This window comes from Hevea brasiliensis, chromosome 4, assembly GCF_030052815.1.
Source record: "Hevea brasiliensis isolate MT/VB/25A 57/8 chromosome 4, ASM3005281v1, whole genome shotgun sequence".
NCBI lineage: Eukaryota > Viridiplantae > Streptophyta > Magnoliopsida > Malpighiales > Euphorbiaceae > Hevea > Hevea brasiliensis.
In genome coordinates, this window is record NC_079496.1 from 110,414,853 (window position 1) to 110,435,307 (window position 20,455).

Genomic DNA, 20,455 nt, shown 5'->3' on the forward strand with positions numbered 1-20,455 from the left:
CTTATCTTCTTTTGAGACAAAGTATTTTGTCAAAATATTATAGTTTTAGTGACATGTTACCTTTGTCACTATAATTGCTAATTTATTTTCACAAAATTAAATTTGTCACCGTTTACTTATTAAGACGAGCTTATTTTGACAAACAAGATGACAAAATAAATTTGTCACAACAGAATTATTGTGATAAAAGAGGTATTTATAATGACAAAATATATTATTAGTATAAACTAAAATTCTTGTAGTGAGTGTTACATACATTATATATAATTTAATCACATATGAACTAACCAATTTATTAATTTACAACATATAAATATTCATTACAATTTTTTAGTTTACATTACACTATAAGAAATATTTATACTATACAAAATACATAAAATGACTAATGTGAGCCCTATCTACATGCATTGTTAAGGAGGTGACAACCTTGAACACTTTGCAGATCAGAACTCTAAAATCCTAGTTTAATATCCGCTAGGCTTTACCTTCAGTATCTGCATGAGGAAATAAATACATCGCGCTAAGCATTGCTGCTTAGTGGTGCGATAATATAATAAAGAAAATAATATACAATAAAGATAAAATCGAAGCAATATTTGAAAGCTCAAGAATTAATTTAATTTCATGTGAGATTTCTAATATTAATTTTCGGTTATCCTAATTTGTCCTTCTTTGAAAATGTTTAGTGTATAAACTTTACAGTAATGATATATATATACAACATTCAATTATTTAACAATATGAAATTTAGTCTTAATTTATTATGAGAGACGCAATTGTAATATTTATTTACGTTCTACTTCTTTTGCAAATCTTCGTATCATTTCACTAATTTATTTCTAGGTATTTTGAATCATTGCATAATAAATAAAATTTTAAAACTAATTCTAGTTTTTTTCTTATTCATTCATTTAATTCACATTATTCTTAACAAATTTCACTGCCCAAGTAACCTATGACAGGCTAATTAAACTGGATAAGTGGGTCGTTGGCACTGGACATCGCAGTGTCTCGGGCCGTCATACCATGGGACGTGTAAGCTCAGTATGTTAACAACGTATGTAGTCAGTATGGCTAAAAAGCCATGATAACATATCAGTATGGCTAAAAGCCATGATAACAAGTAATGGGGCATAAAAGTCATGAGTGCGGGCATAAAGCCATGAATACAGGCATAAAGCCTTATGCAGTACTGCTAAAATAATACTCTATTGGCATGCCAATCTATCCAATCTGACACATGTGTCTAGGCAATACATGGGCAAATAGGTACCATTAAGTGTTATTATGTTTTATTATTTCATTATTTCTTTATAAGCTCGAATAATAATTTATAATATTTCAATTCTATTCCTAGTAGAAATATAAATTTCTAAAATACAATTCTACATAATTTATGCATTCATTACAATTTATACATTCATTTGATCATTTGTATGATCACAATTCACATCAATTATCCTTCTATACCATTGTACTCAAAGTATTTTTCCTTTCTACAATAATAAGAACTAATGCCTTATTCATACATTAACATGATTTATTTATTCATTATACTATTTATATATCTTATCATTTGCAATTTAAGTTTTGGTCATTTGCATTAATATTATTTAGGTTACTATTCACTTAACCATTTCCCTTCAAAGATTGACTTTTTAATTCATAATAGATTTGTTAAGCCTAAGTTCACCAAGATACCACATTTTGCATTTTATTTTTGTTGGCATTGATTGCCAAACTTAATTCCTAGCCTCCTAGGTTTTATTTCAAATTTTTAGAATTTGAGGTCCAAATTCACTGTTCCATTGGACCTGGCTGCAGTAAAAATTTGATAAAACTTTCTTCATGAAAGTTGTTCCTTATTGTGTCTTCTTTAATTCCCTTTTTGAATCACTCCATTTTGAATTTTTTAGCTCAAGTTATGGCCATTTTACCATAACTGGCCGGATTGACCTGTACCCAGAATTCTGGGCAGAATTGGTTCTGCCAGATTTGGTGTCCTGACTTTGTTGCATAATTTCATTACGTTAAGTCTAGAATTTGAGTTTGTATTCTGCATTAAGGTTATTCTAAATTGTCTAAGCTTTCTATTGATATAAAATTCAAGTCAATTGGACATTTCTACACTGAGTTATGACAATTTGAACAAACACTGTTTATTTGGTCAATTGCTAGAACCAGTAGGTTGGTTACCTGAATTTGGTCAATTTTTAGGGTATTCTAAGTTTATTTTCTAGGCAAGGTTTCTTCATCAAAGTTGTGGCATTTTGTGTCTAGTTTCATGTCCAATTAGCTTTGCACCAATTGACCGTACACAACTCAAGTTATAGTTGCCCAAACTTGCTGGACTCACATCCAGCCCTGTAGGTCCTATGAGGTAGCATACCTAACCTCAAATCCAAACACTTCAATTCCTCATCAAACATAGCCAAATGGTCGCTAATTGACCATTAGGACTTCCATTCATCAACACATGAGCAAAACCCAAAATTTTTCCCAAACCCTAACTCCAAAATTCCAATTTTTGACATACACACACCAAACTCATACCAATCACTTTATCTATCATCTATACTCATCAAGAACATAAATAACCACTTAATTTCAGTAAAAACCAATAATTCTCAAACTTTCTCATGGCTGCCAACATTTAGAGGTTCCATTTACTCATGGTTTTCTTTTGATTTCATGTAATTTCTACTTAATTTAGCATGCTTATAAAGATTAAAGAAGGAAGAGAACTTGTTTTATGTACTAACCTTGTGTGAGCAGAATTTTCTCTTGGTTAATCCTCAATTTTCCTTCACTTTCTTCCCACTTTCCTTGGGTTTAATGGCTGGCTATGGAGGTTTATCAAGGCTGCCAACAATTTTGGTGAAGGAAGGTAGGTGTTTGGAAGCTTGGTGATGGTGCTTTAATGGTGGAAAGAAGGAAAAATAAAGGAAATAGAGAGGAGGTGTTGGGACATCAGATTATTGCTGGAGAAGAAGATGGATTTTTCCCATTTTTAACTCATTTATCTCTTGTAAGTAAGCTTGTCTAATTTTGATTGGCCAAGCACTTTTTAATTGCATCATCATTATGTCATTATTGAATTTAAATTTTGTTTTTCTTTCTTTTCTTTTTCTTTCTTTTCTTCTCATTTTTAATTTAATTTTCATAAATTTTTATTCATATTTTATGTTATATAATTCACTTACATAAATGGACAAGTTGGTCAAAAATTGTCTCTGAAGGTGAAATGATCAAAATGCCCTTCGTTTGGCTTAAGGAGCAAAAACAGTCTGTACCAATCTTAAAAATTTTCCTAACCTTTTCTTGGCATTCTAATGCTACCTAGGGCTCCGTAACTCTTCTCTGGTATCCCAAAAATTATTTCACAGGATTTCTCTATGGGTATAGGGTCGACAATTATCTTTACATTCGCTTCCCGTTAGGTTACCCATCACCGGGGCACCGGCTCATTTAACTTTGTTATATTTTATTTCTAAAATTTTTCCTTAATTTTTCTTATACTTATTTGAATCATTTATTACTTCTTACTCTAGTTTATATATAGTTCCAGACATTCTGATTGCCCGGCCTAACATTAATCACTGGAACAGTCGAATGCACGAACTAACTAAAGTGAGGGTGTTACAATGTCCCCCATCTACCAGCATATAAACATCACCCCTTTTTATACAAAATTTCATTTGAGTCATGATAATCCTGTCCATAAAGGACTGGCCAACCATAGATACCATAGCATACTGGTCAGGATTAAAACCAAAAGATTTGGCAATTATAGTCATCATCCCTCCAACAACTATACTACCAGCTGAATGCTTAGACACTATGTGTCCTATATGAGAACAAAGAAAATAAGAACCATTTATCTTTTTCTTCTCTTTCATGCACCATAAAAAGAATAATTCATTTTTCCCTACTACTCCATGACTGTGCCCTCTGCCTAATATAGTGTAAGACATGAATCTTTACAAGTATCTAAGAGCAGGGTCTTGGATAGCTGAGGCCTTAGCAGAACTAGGGTTGTAATATTTTCCATATAGTGCAATTGACTTCCAAAATGAAGGGGGGTCATAAATAGTCATTTTCCACTCAATCACTTTTGCACCATCATTACAAAAACCAAATAAAGCATTCACTTGAGTAGTGTCAAGTTCCCTGTCCTAACCTAGGCACCTGAAGGAAATAGTGTCCCTATGGTTATTGTTCATGGGCTGAAAATCCAATTGCAGGGAGCTTAAAAACTCAAATGTTAGTTTTTTAGAAGCAGGTTCTTGAATTTTAGCAAAATCACTCCAACCTATATTCTCTAAATATTCACTAACAGAGTCATAAAGCCCTATCTCCCTGAGACTGTGTTCATCAATGTACTTGGTGGCTAGAATTTTCTTTTTAGCAAGTGCTTCATAATTTTGCCTCATTTCAAAATCTCTAAAAGTCCATGGGAAAAATAAATTAACTTCTTACCGGATTGAGGGATAATTAGAGTAGTTTAAGACACTGTTGGGGAATGATGCTGAGGTGATTGAACCCTAGTTGGAGCAGAAGAGACTTGCGGTGAAATAGGACTTTGGGTAGCAGAGCGAGTCCTGGTACTGACTGGTTGTGGAGAAACAACCCTAGGTTGTTTCGGTGGAGCAAAGGAGCTAAGAACTGATTTTTTTTTCTTTTTAGTGTCTCATACACAGCTGAAGGGGCGAATTTTGTGTGTTTTTGGGGGGAAGGTGTGGCATTTTGGGTTGCATTATCGAGATTAGGGATAAAATGAGAGGATTGGCGTGGTGGAGAATTAGGGTTTGTATCGGGAATTTAGGGATTTAGGGCCGAAATGGGAATTTCGGGTCTAGCATCAGGTGGTGTAGGATTTAGTGTTAGGGTTGAAGAATTGCTGTTACTAGCCATTTTTATGGCTTGCAGCTTGGGTATATGGATTGAAGGTTGTTTAGTGTGCACCATGGAAGGAACAGTGAAGGTTTTGAATCGTGTTGTTGATGAGATGAAATAGAATGAGATGGCTAGGGTAAAGGTTTAAGTGGTGATATACCTAGGGTTTGACATGAGGCATGTTGAGAATAGTTGGGGGGTGACATGCCCTGTGTGATTTGGTGTAAGATCAATAACACGAGGCATGTTGGAATAAAAGAGAAAAGTGACATGCCCCATGTGATTGTACATGAGGTGCTACATGAGGCATGTGAGACCCCTTGAAACTATCGACAGGCTTTATATTTTTAGCAATTTAGAGTGCAAAGAATAGGTTTTGATGGTGACACTACCCCCAGCATACATCATGTTGAACCTAGTGCTAATGGACCTGATATACAACCCAAAAATGTGATCCTAAACACACTGAAACCAACCTCAAAACACAATTTGCACAAAAATTTCACTCAAAATCCAATTGAAACCCAATTAATCGCTAAGAACAATTAAAATTCATCAATCCACAAAACACAAACTAAAACATTATTCAAGTAATATTCACATTAATAATCACACCACAAGGAATAACACCCAAATTCAACCCCCAAACTCAACATTAAAAATTCATGAACGAGGAATAAAATTCTGTTGCAGACACTGTTCACAAAACCAAATTTCTATAGAATTGTACCATGAAATTTCACAAAATATCCAATGGCAAATATGTCAATCTCAGTGCAATACATCTAAATTAATTACCCAAAAGGTAAACTCAAAAGCATGTTGCTATTGATTACTATGAAAGTTCCTATATTTCTCACCAATTTCCTCAAAATTTTGGAACAAAAATGGTCTTCCACTCCACCATGTTGCTGTAATCAGACATAAAACTCAAATTAGTTTAGATTTAACTTTGTCAAAAACAACATGCACCATAGAAAACAAATATAAGGTTCAGCAACTTCCCAAACACTTATTCCTTCAATTCAGCATGCACATTTGCTTAAAAATCACCATTAATCTGCAGAAAGAAATTTTAATGTCAAATTTGAGTTCAATGGGGTATAAAATAAAACAAAATAAAAGAAAAATTAAGTATAAGGAAAAATTTTGGATTGCTTCCCAAAGAGCGCTAATTTTAGGTCATTAGCTTGACCATCCTTAATTTAGTTAATTGGTGGATCATCAAGGAAACAATTTGTTCGTTTCTCAATTGGCTGGCCTGTGATATAAATCTTGAGCCTTTGACCATTAACTTTAAAAATCCCAGAATTTTCACTCTAAATATCCATAGCTCCATGTGGATAAACTTTGACGACCTTAAAAGGGCCAGACCATCTTGATTTCAACTTCCTAGGAAAGAGTCTAAGTCTAGAATTATACAATAAAACTAGATCACCCTCTTTAAACCCCTTTCTTTTAACATACTTACCATACCAAAATCTAGTCCTTTCCTTAAAAATCCTAGCATTCTCATATGCATTCAGCCTTATCTCTTTAAGTTCATTTAATTGAAGCAATCTTTTCTCTCCAGCACCTTTTAAGTCAAAATTCAAAGTTCGGATTGCCCAATATGCTTTGTGTTCCAACTCAACGGGCAAATGACATGATTTCCCATAGACTAACTTAAAAGGTGTAGTTCCAATGGGTGTCTTGTAAGCTATCCTGTATGCCCACAATGCATCATCTAGTCTCAATGACCAATCCTTCCTTGAATGATTAACAATTTTTTTCAAAATTCTCTTCAATTCCCTATTAGATACTTTAACTTGCCCACTGGTCTGAGGATGGTAAGGTGTAGCTACCTTATGAGTAACTTCATATTTCTATAACATATTTTCAAACTGTTTATTGCAGAAATGAGATCCACCATCACTGATTATAGCTCTTGGAGATCCAAATCTAGTGAAAATAAACTTCTTCAAAAATATTACTACTACCCTTGCATCATTTGTAGGGGAAGTAATAGCCTCAACCCATTTTGACACATAATCCACACATACCAAAATATATTTATTCCCAAAAGATGATAGGAATGATCCTATGAAATCTATGCCTCAAACATCAAATAACTCAATCTCTAAAATTCCTTGTTGTGGCATTTCATTTTTCTTTGAATATTCCCCACTCTTTGACATCTATCACATCTCAAAATAAATTCTCTCACAATTTTGAACATGTGTGGCCAATAAAATCCAGCTTGAAGTACTTTAGCCATTATTTTATCCACATTAAAATGACCTTCATAGTCAGAAGAATGACAATGCTCTAAAATATTTCCTATTTTCGCTTTAAGCACGCACCTTCTAACTAGATCTGTAACACCCTAGGCAAATCCCACATTGGCAAAACACGGGAGAGATGCTGGGTTTATAAGTTGGCGGTTCATAACCCCTAGTGACGTGTTTTGAAATCGTGAGGGCTTCGGCCTAGAGCGGACAATATCACTAGTGGGCCTGGCCATTACAAGATCATCATTACATCTCTTAAATAACAATGGATCCTCCCATGCATAAAATTTCACATCATGCATAAATTTCTTTTTCTATTGATAGCTCAAATCTGGTGGGAGAACTCCACATGACAGGTAATTGATAAAATCTGCAAACCATGACAATGCAGCAACAACAACTAGTAATTGCTCATTTGAGAAAAACTCATCAATTGGCAATTCCTCTTCATTTTCATCTTTACTCTCATAATTAATCCTTGATAGATGATCCGCTATAACATTTTCAGCTCCATTTTTATCTTTAATTTGTAAATCAAACTCCTGTAGCAATAGAACCCATCTTATCTGTCTTGGCTTTGCTTATTTTTTATTTATCAAATATCTTATGGCAGCATGGTCTGTATAGACAATCACTTTTGATCCAACCAGATATGACCTAAACTTTTCCACAGTAAATACTACAGCTGAAAATTTCTTCTCAGTGGTGGCATAATTTACTTAAGCATCATCTAAAGTTTTGCTGGCATAATAAATTGCATAAGGCCTCTTCTCTTTTTTCTGACCAAGTACAGCTCCCACAGCAAAGTCACTAGCATCACACATAACCTCAAATGGCAATGACCAATCTGAAGGTTGCATAATAGGGGCTGTTGTTAGAGCTTCCTTCAACCTATTAAAAGAATCAAAACAAGCTTGGTCAAAATTAAAAGGAACATCATGACTTAACAAATTTGTAAGAGGTTTAACAATTTTTGAAAAATCCTTTATAAATCGTCGGTAGAACCCAGCATGCCCAAGAAAACTTCTAATTCCCTTCATTGAATTTGGTAGAGGCATCTTCTCAATCACTTCTACTTTGGTCTTGTCCACTTCAATTCCTCTATGTGACACCAAATGTCCAAGAACAATGCCTTCTTGTACCATAAAATGACATTTCTCCTAATTTAACACAAAATCTATTTTTTCACATCTTTTAAGCATTTTAGAGAGGTTAGATAGACAATTATCAAAAGAAAAATTATATACAAAAAAATCATCCATGAAAACTTCCATAATTTTCTCAATAAAATTAGAAAAAATGGCCATCATACACCACTGAAAAGTAGCTAGTGCATTATATAAGCCAAAAGACATTCTTCTATATGCAAGTGTGCCATATGGACATGTGAATGTGGTTTTCTCTTGATCACTAGGATGTATTGGGATTTGGAAAAAACCAGAATACCCATCCAAATAACAAAAATATGAATGTTTTGCTAACCTCTCTAACATTTGATCAATAAAAGGCAAGGGAAAATGGTATTTTCTAGTGGCGATATTAAGCTTCCTATAATCTATGCACATCCTCCATCCTGTGACGATTCTAGTCGGTATCAACTCATTATTTTCATTTTTCACAACAGTCACACCTCCTTTCTTAGGGACTACATGAACTGGGCTAACCCAACTACTATCAAAAATAGGATAAATGATCCCAACTTCAAGCAATTTCAAGACTTCTTTATTCACCACCTCTTTCATATTAGGATTCAACCTTCTTTCATGTTCTATGGTGGCTTTAAAATTATCCTCTAAAAGAATCCTATGCATGCACAAGGCAGGGCTTATACCCTTGATATCATCAATGGTATAACCAATAACTTTCCTATGTGCTCTTAACTCTCTCAACAATTTTTCAACTTGTACATCACTCAGACTTGCACTAATAATAACAGGATAAGTTGAATTAGGTCCAAGAAAAACATACCTTAATATAGATGGAAGTGGCTTGAGGTCTACTTGTGGTGCTTCCTTCTCATCTAGCAAAGGTGGTTGTGCAACTTTATGTTTCAACTCTTCAACTTGCAAAACTTGATCTCCTACAACTTCTTGAGTAGCCTTCAAAATTTCAGCAAAAGCTGTAACTTCAGGATTTTCATCCTTTGTTATTCTACTATGTACCAAATAATTCTCCAAAGGGTCCTTAGGATATCTTTTCCTAAATTCTTCTTCCACAATCTCATCAATAACATCCATCCTTAAACAAGGGTCAACTTCATGATGTTTCTTCAAAGCTTGATTCAAATTAAAATTCACCTCCTCTTCTCTAACTTTTAATATCAATCTACCATTCTTCACATTAATTATAGCCCCTGCTGTGGCTAAAAATGGCCTTTCTAAAATGATAGGTATGTGAATATCCTCTTCAATTTCAAGAACCACAAAATCTATAGGAATGAAAAATTTCCCAACTTTTAAGGGCATATTCTCCAAAATTCCTACTGGATATTTGATAGATCTATCAGCTAGTTGCAAAGAAATAGTTGTTGCCTTCAATTTTCCAACCTTCAACTTTTCACAAATGGAGAGTGGCATCAAACTTACACTAGCTCCAAGATCACACAATACCTTTTCAATACTTGTCTTTCCAATGTGACATGGAATAGAGAAACTTCTTGGATCCTTCAATTTCGGTGGGAGCTTATTCTACAAGAGAGCACTACACTCCTCTGTTAATGCCACAGTTTCATAATCTTCTAGTCTCCTCTTATTTGACAAAATTTCTTTCAGGAACTTATCATATGAGGGCATTTGAGAAATTGCATCTGTAAATGGAATGTTGATATATAACTTCTTCAAAACTTTCAAAAATTTCCCAAACTGCTTATCTAGCTTTGCTTTCTGAAATCTCTGAGGATATGGTAATGGTGGCTTGTATGGTGGTGGAGACACATACTTTTCCTCTTCTTCTTTTTCAACTTCCTTCTTCTTATTTGCTTCCTCATTGACTTCATCATGATTTGAAGTAGATTCATTCTTGTCTTCATCTTCTTTCTTTTTTTCCTCTTCTACCTCATCTTTCTTTCCTTCTCCCATAATTTTCCCACTCCTTAGGATCACTGCCTTGCAATGTTCTCTAGGATTCTCTGGTTGACTTGGAAGTTTCCCTTGTGCTTTGCTAGAAAAACTTGTTTGTTGAGCTATTTGATTTTCCAACATCCTATTATGAGTGGCAAACTGATATATCCTTGAAGTTAATTGTTGAATCATTTCTCCTTATTTTTTTGAGCAGCTAAGAAATTTTCTATCATAGACTTCAAAATTGAATCTTGGTCTGAAGACTGAACTGGTGGTTATGGAACAGGTGCATTTTGATTCCTTTGTGGTGAAAATCCAGGTGGTACTCTGTTTAGCTGAAAATTCTACTATTGTTGCTGGAAATTAGGAGGTTGTTAATAATTCTGCTATTGTTGTCCCTGTCGACCTCCCCAAGAAAAGTTAGGGTGATTTCTCAATGCTGGATTTTATGTAGTAGAAAAAGGATTACCAACTGGTTTCTGATTATAATTTCTAACAAAATCAACTTGCACATTTCCAAACTCTTGCCCATAAGAAGGAAAATCATTGACACAATGTATATTTCCTGGAGCAACATCTTCTGTATGACTAGATCCTCTAAATGAAGAATCAACCTTCATGCTTAACTTATCTATTTTTCTCGTCAAAGCATCAAATTTGGCATTGAATATACTCATGGCATCTAACTTATATACACCAGCTGATGGCTTTTTCATTTCATTCCTTTTACAACTCCATTGATAATTGTTGTGAGCAATTTTATCTAATGCTGAATAAGCTTCATCTTCTGACTTCTCCATAAGATCCCCTCCTGAAGATGCATCAATTATACTTCTAATTGTTAGAGAAACACCATTGTAGAAATGCTGGACTAGCATCCATTTAGGGATTCCATGATGTGGACATCTACTTTGAAGTTCCTTGTATCTCTCCCAAGCTTCATAGAGACTCTCATCATCCCTTGGTCTGAAAGAAGTTAATTCATTTCTCAATTTTGTAGTCTTGCTAGGAGGAAAGTATTGAGCCAAGAAAGCTTGTGATAACTCATCCCAAGTAGTTATTAAACCCAGCGATAATGAATGTAACCAGTACCTAGCACAATCCTTCAAAGAAAAAGGAAATAATCTCAACCGGATGGTATCATCTAATATTCCATTTATCTTCAACATGTCACTAATTTCAAGAAAATGTGCGAGATACACATGTGGACTCTCAGTCGGACCTCCCCCAAACTGTGATTGTTGAACCATTTGACAAAGTGAAGGCTTGAACTCAAAATTATTCGCTTCCACTCTAGGCCTTGTAATACTTGGTATAAAATCTTCAAAACTAGGAAAAGCATGATCATTAATTAATCTGTTATTGTTGTTTGCCATAGCTTCTATCACTTGTTGCTCTTAATGTTGCTCTTGCTGTCTTTGAATTCTGAGTTCAGTTTTTCTTCTTTTAGACTCTGCTCTCAAAGCTTTAGCTATCTTTTCAATCTCAGGATCAAAAATTAAATTAATTTCTGCACTTTTTGTTCTTCTTATATAAAAGATATATACCTGAAAAATCAAAACAAGAAAATCTCAAAGTAAAATATAAAAGCAAAGGAATTAAAATAAAAAATAAAATGCCCAAATTAACCAAACAATCAATCGTCTAATATCAAACAAAAACAAATCTCCGGTAACAGCACTAAAAACTTGATGCGTACTTCGCAAGTATACGGGTTATTCAAGTAGTAAAGAAAAAATATTGTCCCATAGAGATTTATTGTTTGAGTACCAAACTATAAAAGTCACGATTATTTAGGCTATCAATAATTTGTGCCAAAAATAGAGTAAGAGATGCAGCAAATTAAATTTAGAAAATAAGGAAATTATAATGAATTAAGCAATTAAAATTCTAAGCATTATATTAATTTACTAAAATTTCAGCAAGTAACTAAAACTTTAATTAATTAATGGCAAAATTGATTTCAGAGTTGAGGTTCATGAAGTAAATTTCATTGGGATTTGGATAGGCAAAACTAAGATCAAGGGAAATACAATTTTGAAGTAAGTTGATTCTGATTTCCTTTAATTTCTCTTTCAAGCAAACTAAAGAGTGTTTTAAAGGAGATTAAACCTCATTCTCTTGCGATGTTTAATTACCCAAAACCCTTTAAGCACTTTAATCAACTTAAAATTCCTCTTAACACTAGTTTATTTCTACTACTAGGTGATTAAGTTCATTATCTTTATTATCTATTATAGATTTTCACCTCTCGATCCTTCAACCTAAGATTAAGAACAAAATTCAAAGGGTACCAATAATGGGTATGTAAATAAGCACACAAGATAAGAATCAAAACTTATATATACTAAAATCTGGTTAAAACCAGTCTAAATTCACAAATAAAACTTAAATCATTACACCCAACTCTGAAATCCTAGGTATCTACTCATTCATGCTTGTATTTACAAGTGGTAAGTATGAAATAGAGAAAGAAAACATGAAAATAAGACTAAAAATAAAAGAACCCAGAAGAAGATGATCTAAATATCTGAAAATGTAAGCTGAAAATGTCACTCTGCAGGTGTTCTTTCTCCAAAAATAGTGTGGTTCCTTCTTTCCTTCCTCTTTTGATTTTTCTCTTTCTCCTTATGGTAAAAATGAGAATATGATGCTTATATATCCCCTCAAGGTTTGCCCTAAAAATAGTCTCTAAAGGTATAAAGACAAAAGGAGTAAAAAGTATAAAAAGAGAAAATTTTTCTATGTCAGCAAATCTGCCAGTGCCATCCCACATGCCTCATGTTGATTTAAGTTATTTTCAATATGCCTCATGTTGATTTGGAGGAGGAGCCTTTAGATTCTGCACGACCAGCTACATGAGGCATGTTAAAGTCCTTGAAACTTTCAGCGTGTTTTATTTCAAAATCTTTGTTTGCATGACCCAGTGTTGAATCTATATGCCTCATGTGGATTCCTGCTAGCTGACTCATATCTTTACACGACCTTCAACATAGGGCATGTTGAATCCTTTGAAAATCTCGACTGGTCTTCTTCCTTAGGCAAATTTTCTTCATTTTTCACACTACTTTAAGCTTCCAAATCACTTTGAATTTCTTCTATATGGATCTTTTTGCCTTTAAACCTTACTAAAACCTATCAAAAATATTAAAATTCTAAAAATCAAATATAATGAAATTAAAATTAACAAATTAACTAAAATAAGTATTAAAAGCATAAAATTACTAAACTAAAAAGGGCAAAATGGATGTAAAACTACCTTAAAATACCTATATAAAATTGGTTTATCAATAATTACTCCAATTTGTATCACAAAAGTACTGTAACTTTAATTTGATATAACATAAATTCCCTTTGATCTGTTTCTAATGGAGACTCTGGCCAAAAGTTAACGTGGATATGCTAGGTTGGCTTTAACAAAATAAAAAATTCTTCTCCCTCTTGATACGTGGCTTTAACATTCAATTTCTCTCTCATGTCATCTCCTTCCCTTCTCTCTCTCTTTCTATTCATTAACATGCTCTCTATCTCTCTGTTCATCAAATAATCCAAACCCTTTAAACAAAAAATAATCAACAACAAAACTAAGAAGTTGAATTTCAAGAACTCGATCGAGGCTGTAACACCCCAAAATTTTTAATTTTATGAGCATTTTTGGAATTTTAATTTTATTTAAATTTTAGGAAATTTTTTTTGAGATTTTTCGGATTTTAAAAATCGGGTTCGATTTTCCGAAAATATAAACTTTGATGAATTTTAAAAATTAATTTAAAGACCACGTGGCAAAACTAAAAATATATTTGGAGTCTACGTATTTTGAGTTTAAATTTTTAGGAATTTTTGGACCTTGTTTAGTAAAAATTCAAAATTTTGTATTCGAATCGAGCCGAATCGAGCGATCGGACCGGTCGAATCGGACCGGTCTTCTTCTCTTTTCTCCTCTCTCTGACCCTCTCCCTTCTCTCTCTCTTTTCTCTCTCCTCCCTCCTCCCCTTGCTGCGCCGCCGCCTCCCATGCGTCCCCACCTCGGCCCTTCCCCACGGCCGCTGAAGCGGCCTTGGAAGGGCGATCCGGCCACCAATTGGACGGGTCTTGTATCTAAAATCATCTACTCGTGAGAGCTTTCCATAGACACCAAGAACGCAGAAATCCATCGAGCGGTTTGTCCGATTTTTGCTCGGAAGATTTTAGCCCATTTCGACTTTTGGGCTAGATTTCTAAAACCGTGAATCACGAGAAAGCGAGGCTACCAGACGCTCCACTCGTCGAGAGCTTAACAACATAAATTTCAAATTTTGTTTTTGGTGGGTCCCAAGGAACCGCGGTGTTTTTAGAGCATTTAATGAGCTTAGAAAATGAAAAATTTATGTACTACCCCGTGTTATGGGCTTCGTGTAGGTATCCTCGATTCGCGGAAATTCCAAATTGGAAAAGTCTCGAATTGGACCGAGGTTTTGGCTAGCCCCATTGTCGGGCGTCGAGCGCGTTCGAAGTCGGAATCGGCAAAGGTAAACCGAACCTTGTTTTTACGTAATTTTCTATTGCTTAAATAGGATTAAAAATCGTAAGATATTCGTGGTAGCTTAGAAAATTACGATTCTTTTTGCAATAGCTTAGTAATATTGCTAAGGCAAAGTTTTAGAATTTTTAGAGTGATTTGGGCGCTTTTTGCAAAAATGATCAATTATAGGGACTAAATTGAAATTTTACATATTGTGATGGATGATTAATTTGATGGGCGGGAGGTGTGATATGATTGAGTTGTGGATATATGGATTGTGAGTATAGAAGTATGTTTTGAACCCTTTTGCGGGTTGGGTAGGTCCTAGGTATAGGGAGACTCTGTAGGATTTTAACACGACTTAGGGCGTAATTGGTCTTTTTCTTTGTTTGTATTGAGTCGATTATATTAAATAATTGTAATATAATTGTCGGACCTTCTTCCTGTGATTGTCGTCAAGTGCGTGAGTAAAATATTAATTTTAATTGTAATTTCGATATTATTATATGTTCAACATGTCTATGCATCACTTATATGCATATATTTATGTAGTTAAACTCTAGGCATGATTTATGATGCATTGATAAATGTTAAAGTGCCATGATGTTGTTGTGGTAATTTGGAGCAGTGTGCGTGCGTTGGCGTGCGTGTGATGTGGTGTGGACTATGGATAGGACGGGTAGTCACGGCTTGAGTTCTGGGACCCGATCCTTGAGGGTAGTCACGGCTTGAGTTCTTTTTGGGACCCTCGATTTGGCTTATTAAGCGAAAGTCGAGTTCTTGGCACCAAGTTGGATTTAAGAGAGCTGTATAGGGGATCAGCTTCCATATGTTATGATTGATGCTACAGGGTGCGTGAGTGCTCCAAATTACCTTTTTGATGTTATGATGTGAAAATGATGTTGATGTTGCATTTCACTCTACAGGGTGCATTAGTTTTAGATAGTTATAGAGATTATGGTTAAAATTGCTATTTTACTCACGCTCACTCTGTTCAATATTTTTGGAGGATTTTATTCTGGTTAACCTGCTTTTCTCCTTCGCAGGTTATTTATCAATATTTGTGTGATTTTATTTACTCCTAGAATTTCCGCATGTGTTAGAAGTATTTATTTGATTATGGTCTGTAATATTATTATCATGTTGGACCTGTAAACGTATAATGATATGCATGTTTGATGGATTGGATGAGGGAGCTGAGCTCCCATTTATTTTTATGAGGATATGAGTATGTGGAGGGTGAGCTGAGCTCCCCAATTGAGTATTTATTATGTTTACAGGTCGGGTGAGTCGAAAACTCCCCGTTGGAAAGTCCATTTTATGACCGGACTCTGTCCGTTTGTTTTCATGATATTGGGCCCAAATGGGCCTTAGAGTTGGGTTAATGAACAGTTAGGCTTACTACGGGCCTCGGGGGCTTTAGGCTGGCCCAGGTCCTAGTGCCGGTCCGGCCCATAGGTTGGGTCGTGACAGAGGCATCTGCACCATTGGCTTAAACATCCAGGACATGCAGCCTTAAACATGTCTGAATAAATCAATAGGCTACACATTCTGGGAATGTTAGACACGTAGCTACACTATATTTTCGGCTCCCAAAGGCCTAACATGCACTTTTGTGCACATCATTATCACCCACCCTTAGCTTTGTTGGGCACTATCTGTTCAGATTTATTGAGCAACCCATAAAAGTGCACATATTGTTGAGAATTGCTCTACCACTAGTGGCGATATGGTGTGTTTATGCAGGTATTTAATTAATAGACATGATTCGACCATCATGGAGATGGCCCAAGAACACAGAAATTTTGCGCTTTAGGTTGAAGCAGTTGGTGGAGGATTCCAGCTCCTTATAGGTGATACAAGGGGAAATAGATTAACAGAGTGGTGGTGGGGAAGGAATAAGGTTGTCGGGTCTTTTTCAATAGCTAATGATCTCAAGCACCTAGATTTGTAGTCGCTGTAACAAGCAAAATGATGAATAATAAGCACAATATTGTGAAGACTGAACATGAAATGGCGATTCGATTTGAATAATCTTCGTGAATCCAAGGAGGTGAAAAGCGAGATTTAGGCTAAAAATAGATGAATCACTTTTTTGGGTTTGAAGAATTGAAGCCGCAAACTGCATTCTTGGATTTGCAGTCTCTGCAATTTGAGAAGTTAGAATCTTGAAATTATCATACTCAACCTGGAGCCTATACGTTAAAAACTTGTCAAGAAAGCCTAGATGTCAAATTGATAAGCCTCTTTAGAGAGATGGAGGTGAGTAGATCCACAATCATGGATGAGTTGAGCTAGGTTCTTGATGAGCTTACATTCCCAAGGACAATGACTGTAATTGAGGAGATTTGGAAAGGAATAAGAGTGAACAATAGAGAAAATCGAAATGGCAAACTAAAGAGATGATGGAATGGGTAGGAACGGAAAGAGAAGTACAGTTGGTTTGAGTAGATGTTTTGGTGGATGTAGAGTGGGTTTAGGAAGAGAGAGTGCTGATGAATCGTAATGGAGGAGCTTGGGTTCTTGCCGTCTCCATCGATAAACAAGGCTGGGTATTGTGATAAATTGAGTTTAATGGTATTGCATTTGGGTATTCTAATGAATGATATTTATATTACATTTGGGTTTTTTTTTTCTTTTCAATGTTGATTTTCATTTGCATTTGGGTTTCATTAAAACAAATGTGGTTTTGTTTTGCAATTGATTTTAGTCTATGGGATGGAATGAAGAGTGAGAGAGAGAGAGAGGGATAAAGAGATCAAAGAGAAACTTTTTTATTGTTAAAATGCCATGTGGTAGAGAGAATATTTTTTAATTATTTTTATTTCACTTAAGCATGTCCATGTCAACTTTTGGTCGAAGTCTCTATCGAAAATCGGTTAAAGGGACTTTATGTTGTGTAAAATTAAAGTTAAGAGTACTTTTGTGATACAAATTAAAATTTAAGGATGATACTAATATAACCTCTAATTTCCAGGATGGTGGATGAAAATAGTCGTTAATTGGTTATATAATAGGAGGAGGTCTCATTGCTACTCGTATGGACGTAGAAAGGAATGAAAAAAAATAGACACTTGTCTTCTTACTAGATTTAGCCCTTCTCATTGACAAAAAAGTCATACTCTAAAAGTCTTATTAGATTTCTTGGATGAGAATGCCACAGTGATTAGGAACTCTACTTGTTATGTTCTTCAGTCTAGTTTTTTTGGAACCATAGCAGTTGACGTTCCAAGTGCAAGGTCAAGGATGTTGGGGATAAAGGCAAGAGAGCTAAGTTAGATCAATTTTAAGGTCTAATTAGGGTAGGTTTGATAGTAACACTAAGCAGACCATCTTCTGTCAATTAAGTTTTATTTTCAAAGAATTACCATGTCCTACTTACTCATATCCTCCATTAATTCACTCCTTTCTAAATAGAAGTATATAACTCACTTACCCCTCTTTATTTTTATTTACTCCTCCTTCACTTTCATCTAAATAGACCTTAATGAGCTAGCAAGGAAATATTCTCATACGTTATGAATGTATCCAGAGGAAAGAGGCTTACCGTAAACTTGAGAAGAAGCTTTGGGCTTGGTGTTAAAGTGGGCTAGGAGGAGAGTTTGGAATAGAGGTGAATGATGTAGATTTATGTTATCTTTGGGCTAAGATTCAAATGTGGTGGAAGTAAGGGCATTGATATGTAGAAGCTTAGGGCCTAAGTTCTGAAGTAAAAGGGGTCCACTATGCTGAACAAGTGTTGGGCTTAAATTGAATTTTAAGATTATTTTGGTAGGTATGTGAACTGGAAGCCTCCTTTAATATTTCTAAAGCTTTGAGGTAGAGAAAACAAAAGTATGATATCTTCTGATGTTTGAAATTAATCCAAACATTTTTTTCCTTGATCATGTTAACAACATTACAAAACGAGTTGGGAGGGGCTTTTAACACATTGACATAGGCTTAGTAGCTCTTATTAGATGTTACTGCCATTAGAGAAATAAATGTCCTTTATTAAGATGTTAAGAGCTTACTGATAAATCAATGCCATTAGAGAAATCAATGTCCTTCGCTGCCAAAAGCTTGTTACTGATAAACCACAATCAATTTTCCATCACAAAACAACATTAATCTCATGTTCAAAGGAAAATATATACAAATTACCTGCAGATTTCTTTACATTAGAACCTCTTTTGCTTTTCCATGAGTGAGTTACTGCGATGCACGAAAATAAGGAGAGCCAGCGTTTCCCCATTTTGAAAATGTTTCTTCGTCGAAAACACACGAACATGCCTAAGAAACATATCAGGGCCGTTTCCATAAATCATTGAAATCGAAAACATGTTTCCCTTCTTAGACACACTTTAAAATCTAAAATCAAAACATAAAACAATCATGCAAGCCAAGCAATAGTCAGCAGATTAGGTTTAAATTAAAGCGTCGCAAAAAAAAAAAGAAGAAGAAGATAAACAAGGAAGAGGAGGAGGAGGAGGAGGAGAAGGAGTACCTGGCCGCTACTAGATCTGACCTGGGGCGGTGACTGGATCTGAGGTAGTGACGACTCTGGGCTCAGGGATGTTGCCGTCTTGCCCTGCCCACGCTCTGCCTCCCTCTCCCTTCCCTTATCGATGCGAGCAAAAGCCTCCCTTCCATGCCATGCTCTATTTACAAATATGCTCTATTTACAAAATTTTAATAGATCGATACTTGCTATTTAAATATCCAAAGAGTTATTAAATTTTTTTTTAAATAGTTATTAATTTTATTTATTCAATTTTACATTAAATTTTTAGAATATGCTCTACTTTAACCCTTTGGTACCAAAAAAATTAGTGATAAAATGAGTTTGATTAATTTTAATTTATTCTATATATTTAATTAATTTATTATGCTATATATTTATTGTTTCAATTATTATAATTATAAATATAAAAATTGTCTAATTAATTAATCAAGTAATTAAATTAGACATGTATTGATTATTTTATATTGAAATAGATTCAAGAATAATTTATTATTTTGTATTAATTAATTTACGCATAAACTATGAATAAATTATTTTGTGTTAATTAATTTAGGCATGTATTATTATCAATTATTAATTAATTTGCTTGAAAAATTGAATTGATTGTATGAAGTTGCTTTTTTTTTTCCTTTCCCTTTTTCGATAGGATAATATTTTAATAAATTATTCGAATTCTAATTTTACTTAAGCAAATAGCACGAGTAGTGTCACTTTTTCAAGAATTAGGGAGGACGAATTTAACCCTTTATGGAGATTCGTGACTAAACTTGAGAAAATGGGAGAAGGAAGGGGTAATTGTAAATGGATATGTAATTTTTGTTGAAAAGAAAAGTAAAGAACTTATACTAAAGTGAGGGCTCATTTATTGAAAATCATTGGAAAAGGGATTGATGTGTGTAAAAAAGTGGGGAATGATAGTATTTCTGAAATGAGAAAATAGGAGGATGAAGCAGCAAATAGAATTAGCAATTCGCAATCTAGACAAGTTTCTTTGCCTAGTACAACTTTTGCTTCTTCATTGAATATAACTGAACCAAGTGTTTCGGCAGCTTTAAAGAGAAAAAGAGTTAATGATTCTCTTCTTGGTAGGACTTTTGACTTGCAAACTAGAGCTCAATTAGATATAGAGATTGCTAGAATGTTCTATGCTGGGGTCTACCTTTTAATTTTACTAGAAACCCTTAATATGTGAGTTCTTATTCTTTTGCTGCTAATCATGCTT

At 34.5% G+C, this 20,455-nt stretch overlaps 1 protein-coding gene and 1 non-coding gene across 10 annotated transcripts; one reads left to right on the top strand and one right to left on the bottom strand.

Moving 5' to 3' along the window:
• Positions 1-253: 253 nt before the first annotated feature.
• On the bottom strand, positions 254-19,399 carry LOC110672738 (uncharacterized). Of its 9 annotated transcripts, XR_009148330.1 has the most exons (5): positions 19,216-19,399; positions 18,873-19,001; positions 9,138-11,775; positions 5,760-5,959; positions 254-497 (listed from the first exon to the last, which is right to left on the bottom strand). XR_009148330.1 is itself a non-coding variant. In XM_058145906.1 (4 exons), exons 3-4 carry the CDS (start codon positions 9,743-9,745, stop codon positions 5,920-5,922), a joined length of 648 nt encoding a protein of 215 aa, XP_058001889.1. In that variant the 5' UTR covers positions 9,746-11,775; positions 18,873-19,001; positions 19,216-19,399; the 3' UTR covers positions 5,599-5,919. The 9 variants fall into 8 exon arrangements, 1 of the variants encoding a protein (XP_058001889.1); XR_002498358.2 differs by lacking the exon at positions 254-497 and having other exon boundaries at positions 5,599-5,959; XR_009148332.1 differs by lacking the exon at positions 254-497 and having other exon boundaries at positions 5,599-5,959; positions 18,873-19,060.
• LOC131179815 (small nucleolar RNA R71) lies at positions 11,117-11,223 on the top strand. Its single transcript, XR_009148701.1, has one exon. It is a non-coding gene; the product is annotated as a small nucleolar RNA R71 (small nucleolar RNA).
• Positions 19,400-20,455: the final 1,056 nt, after the last annotated feature.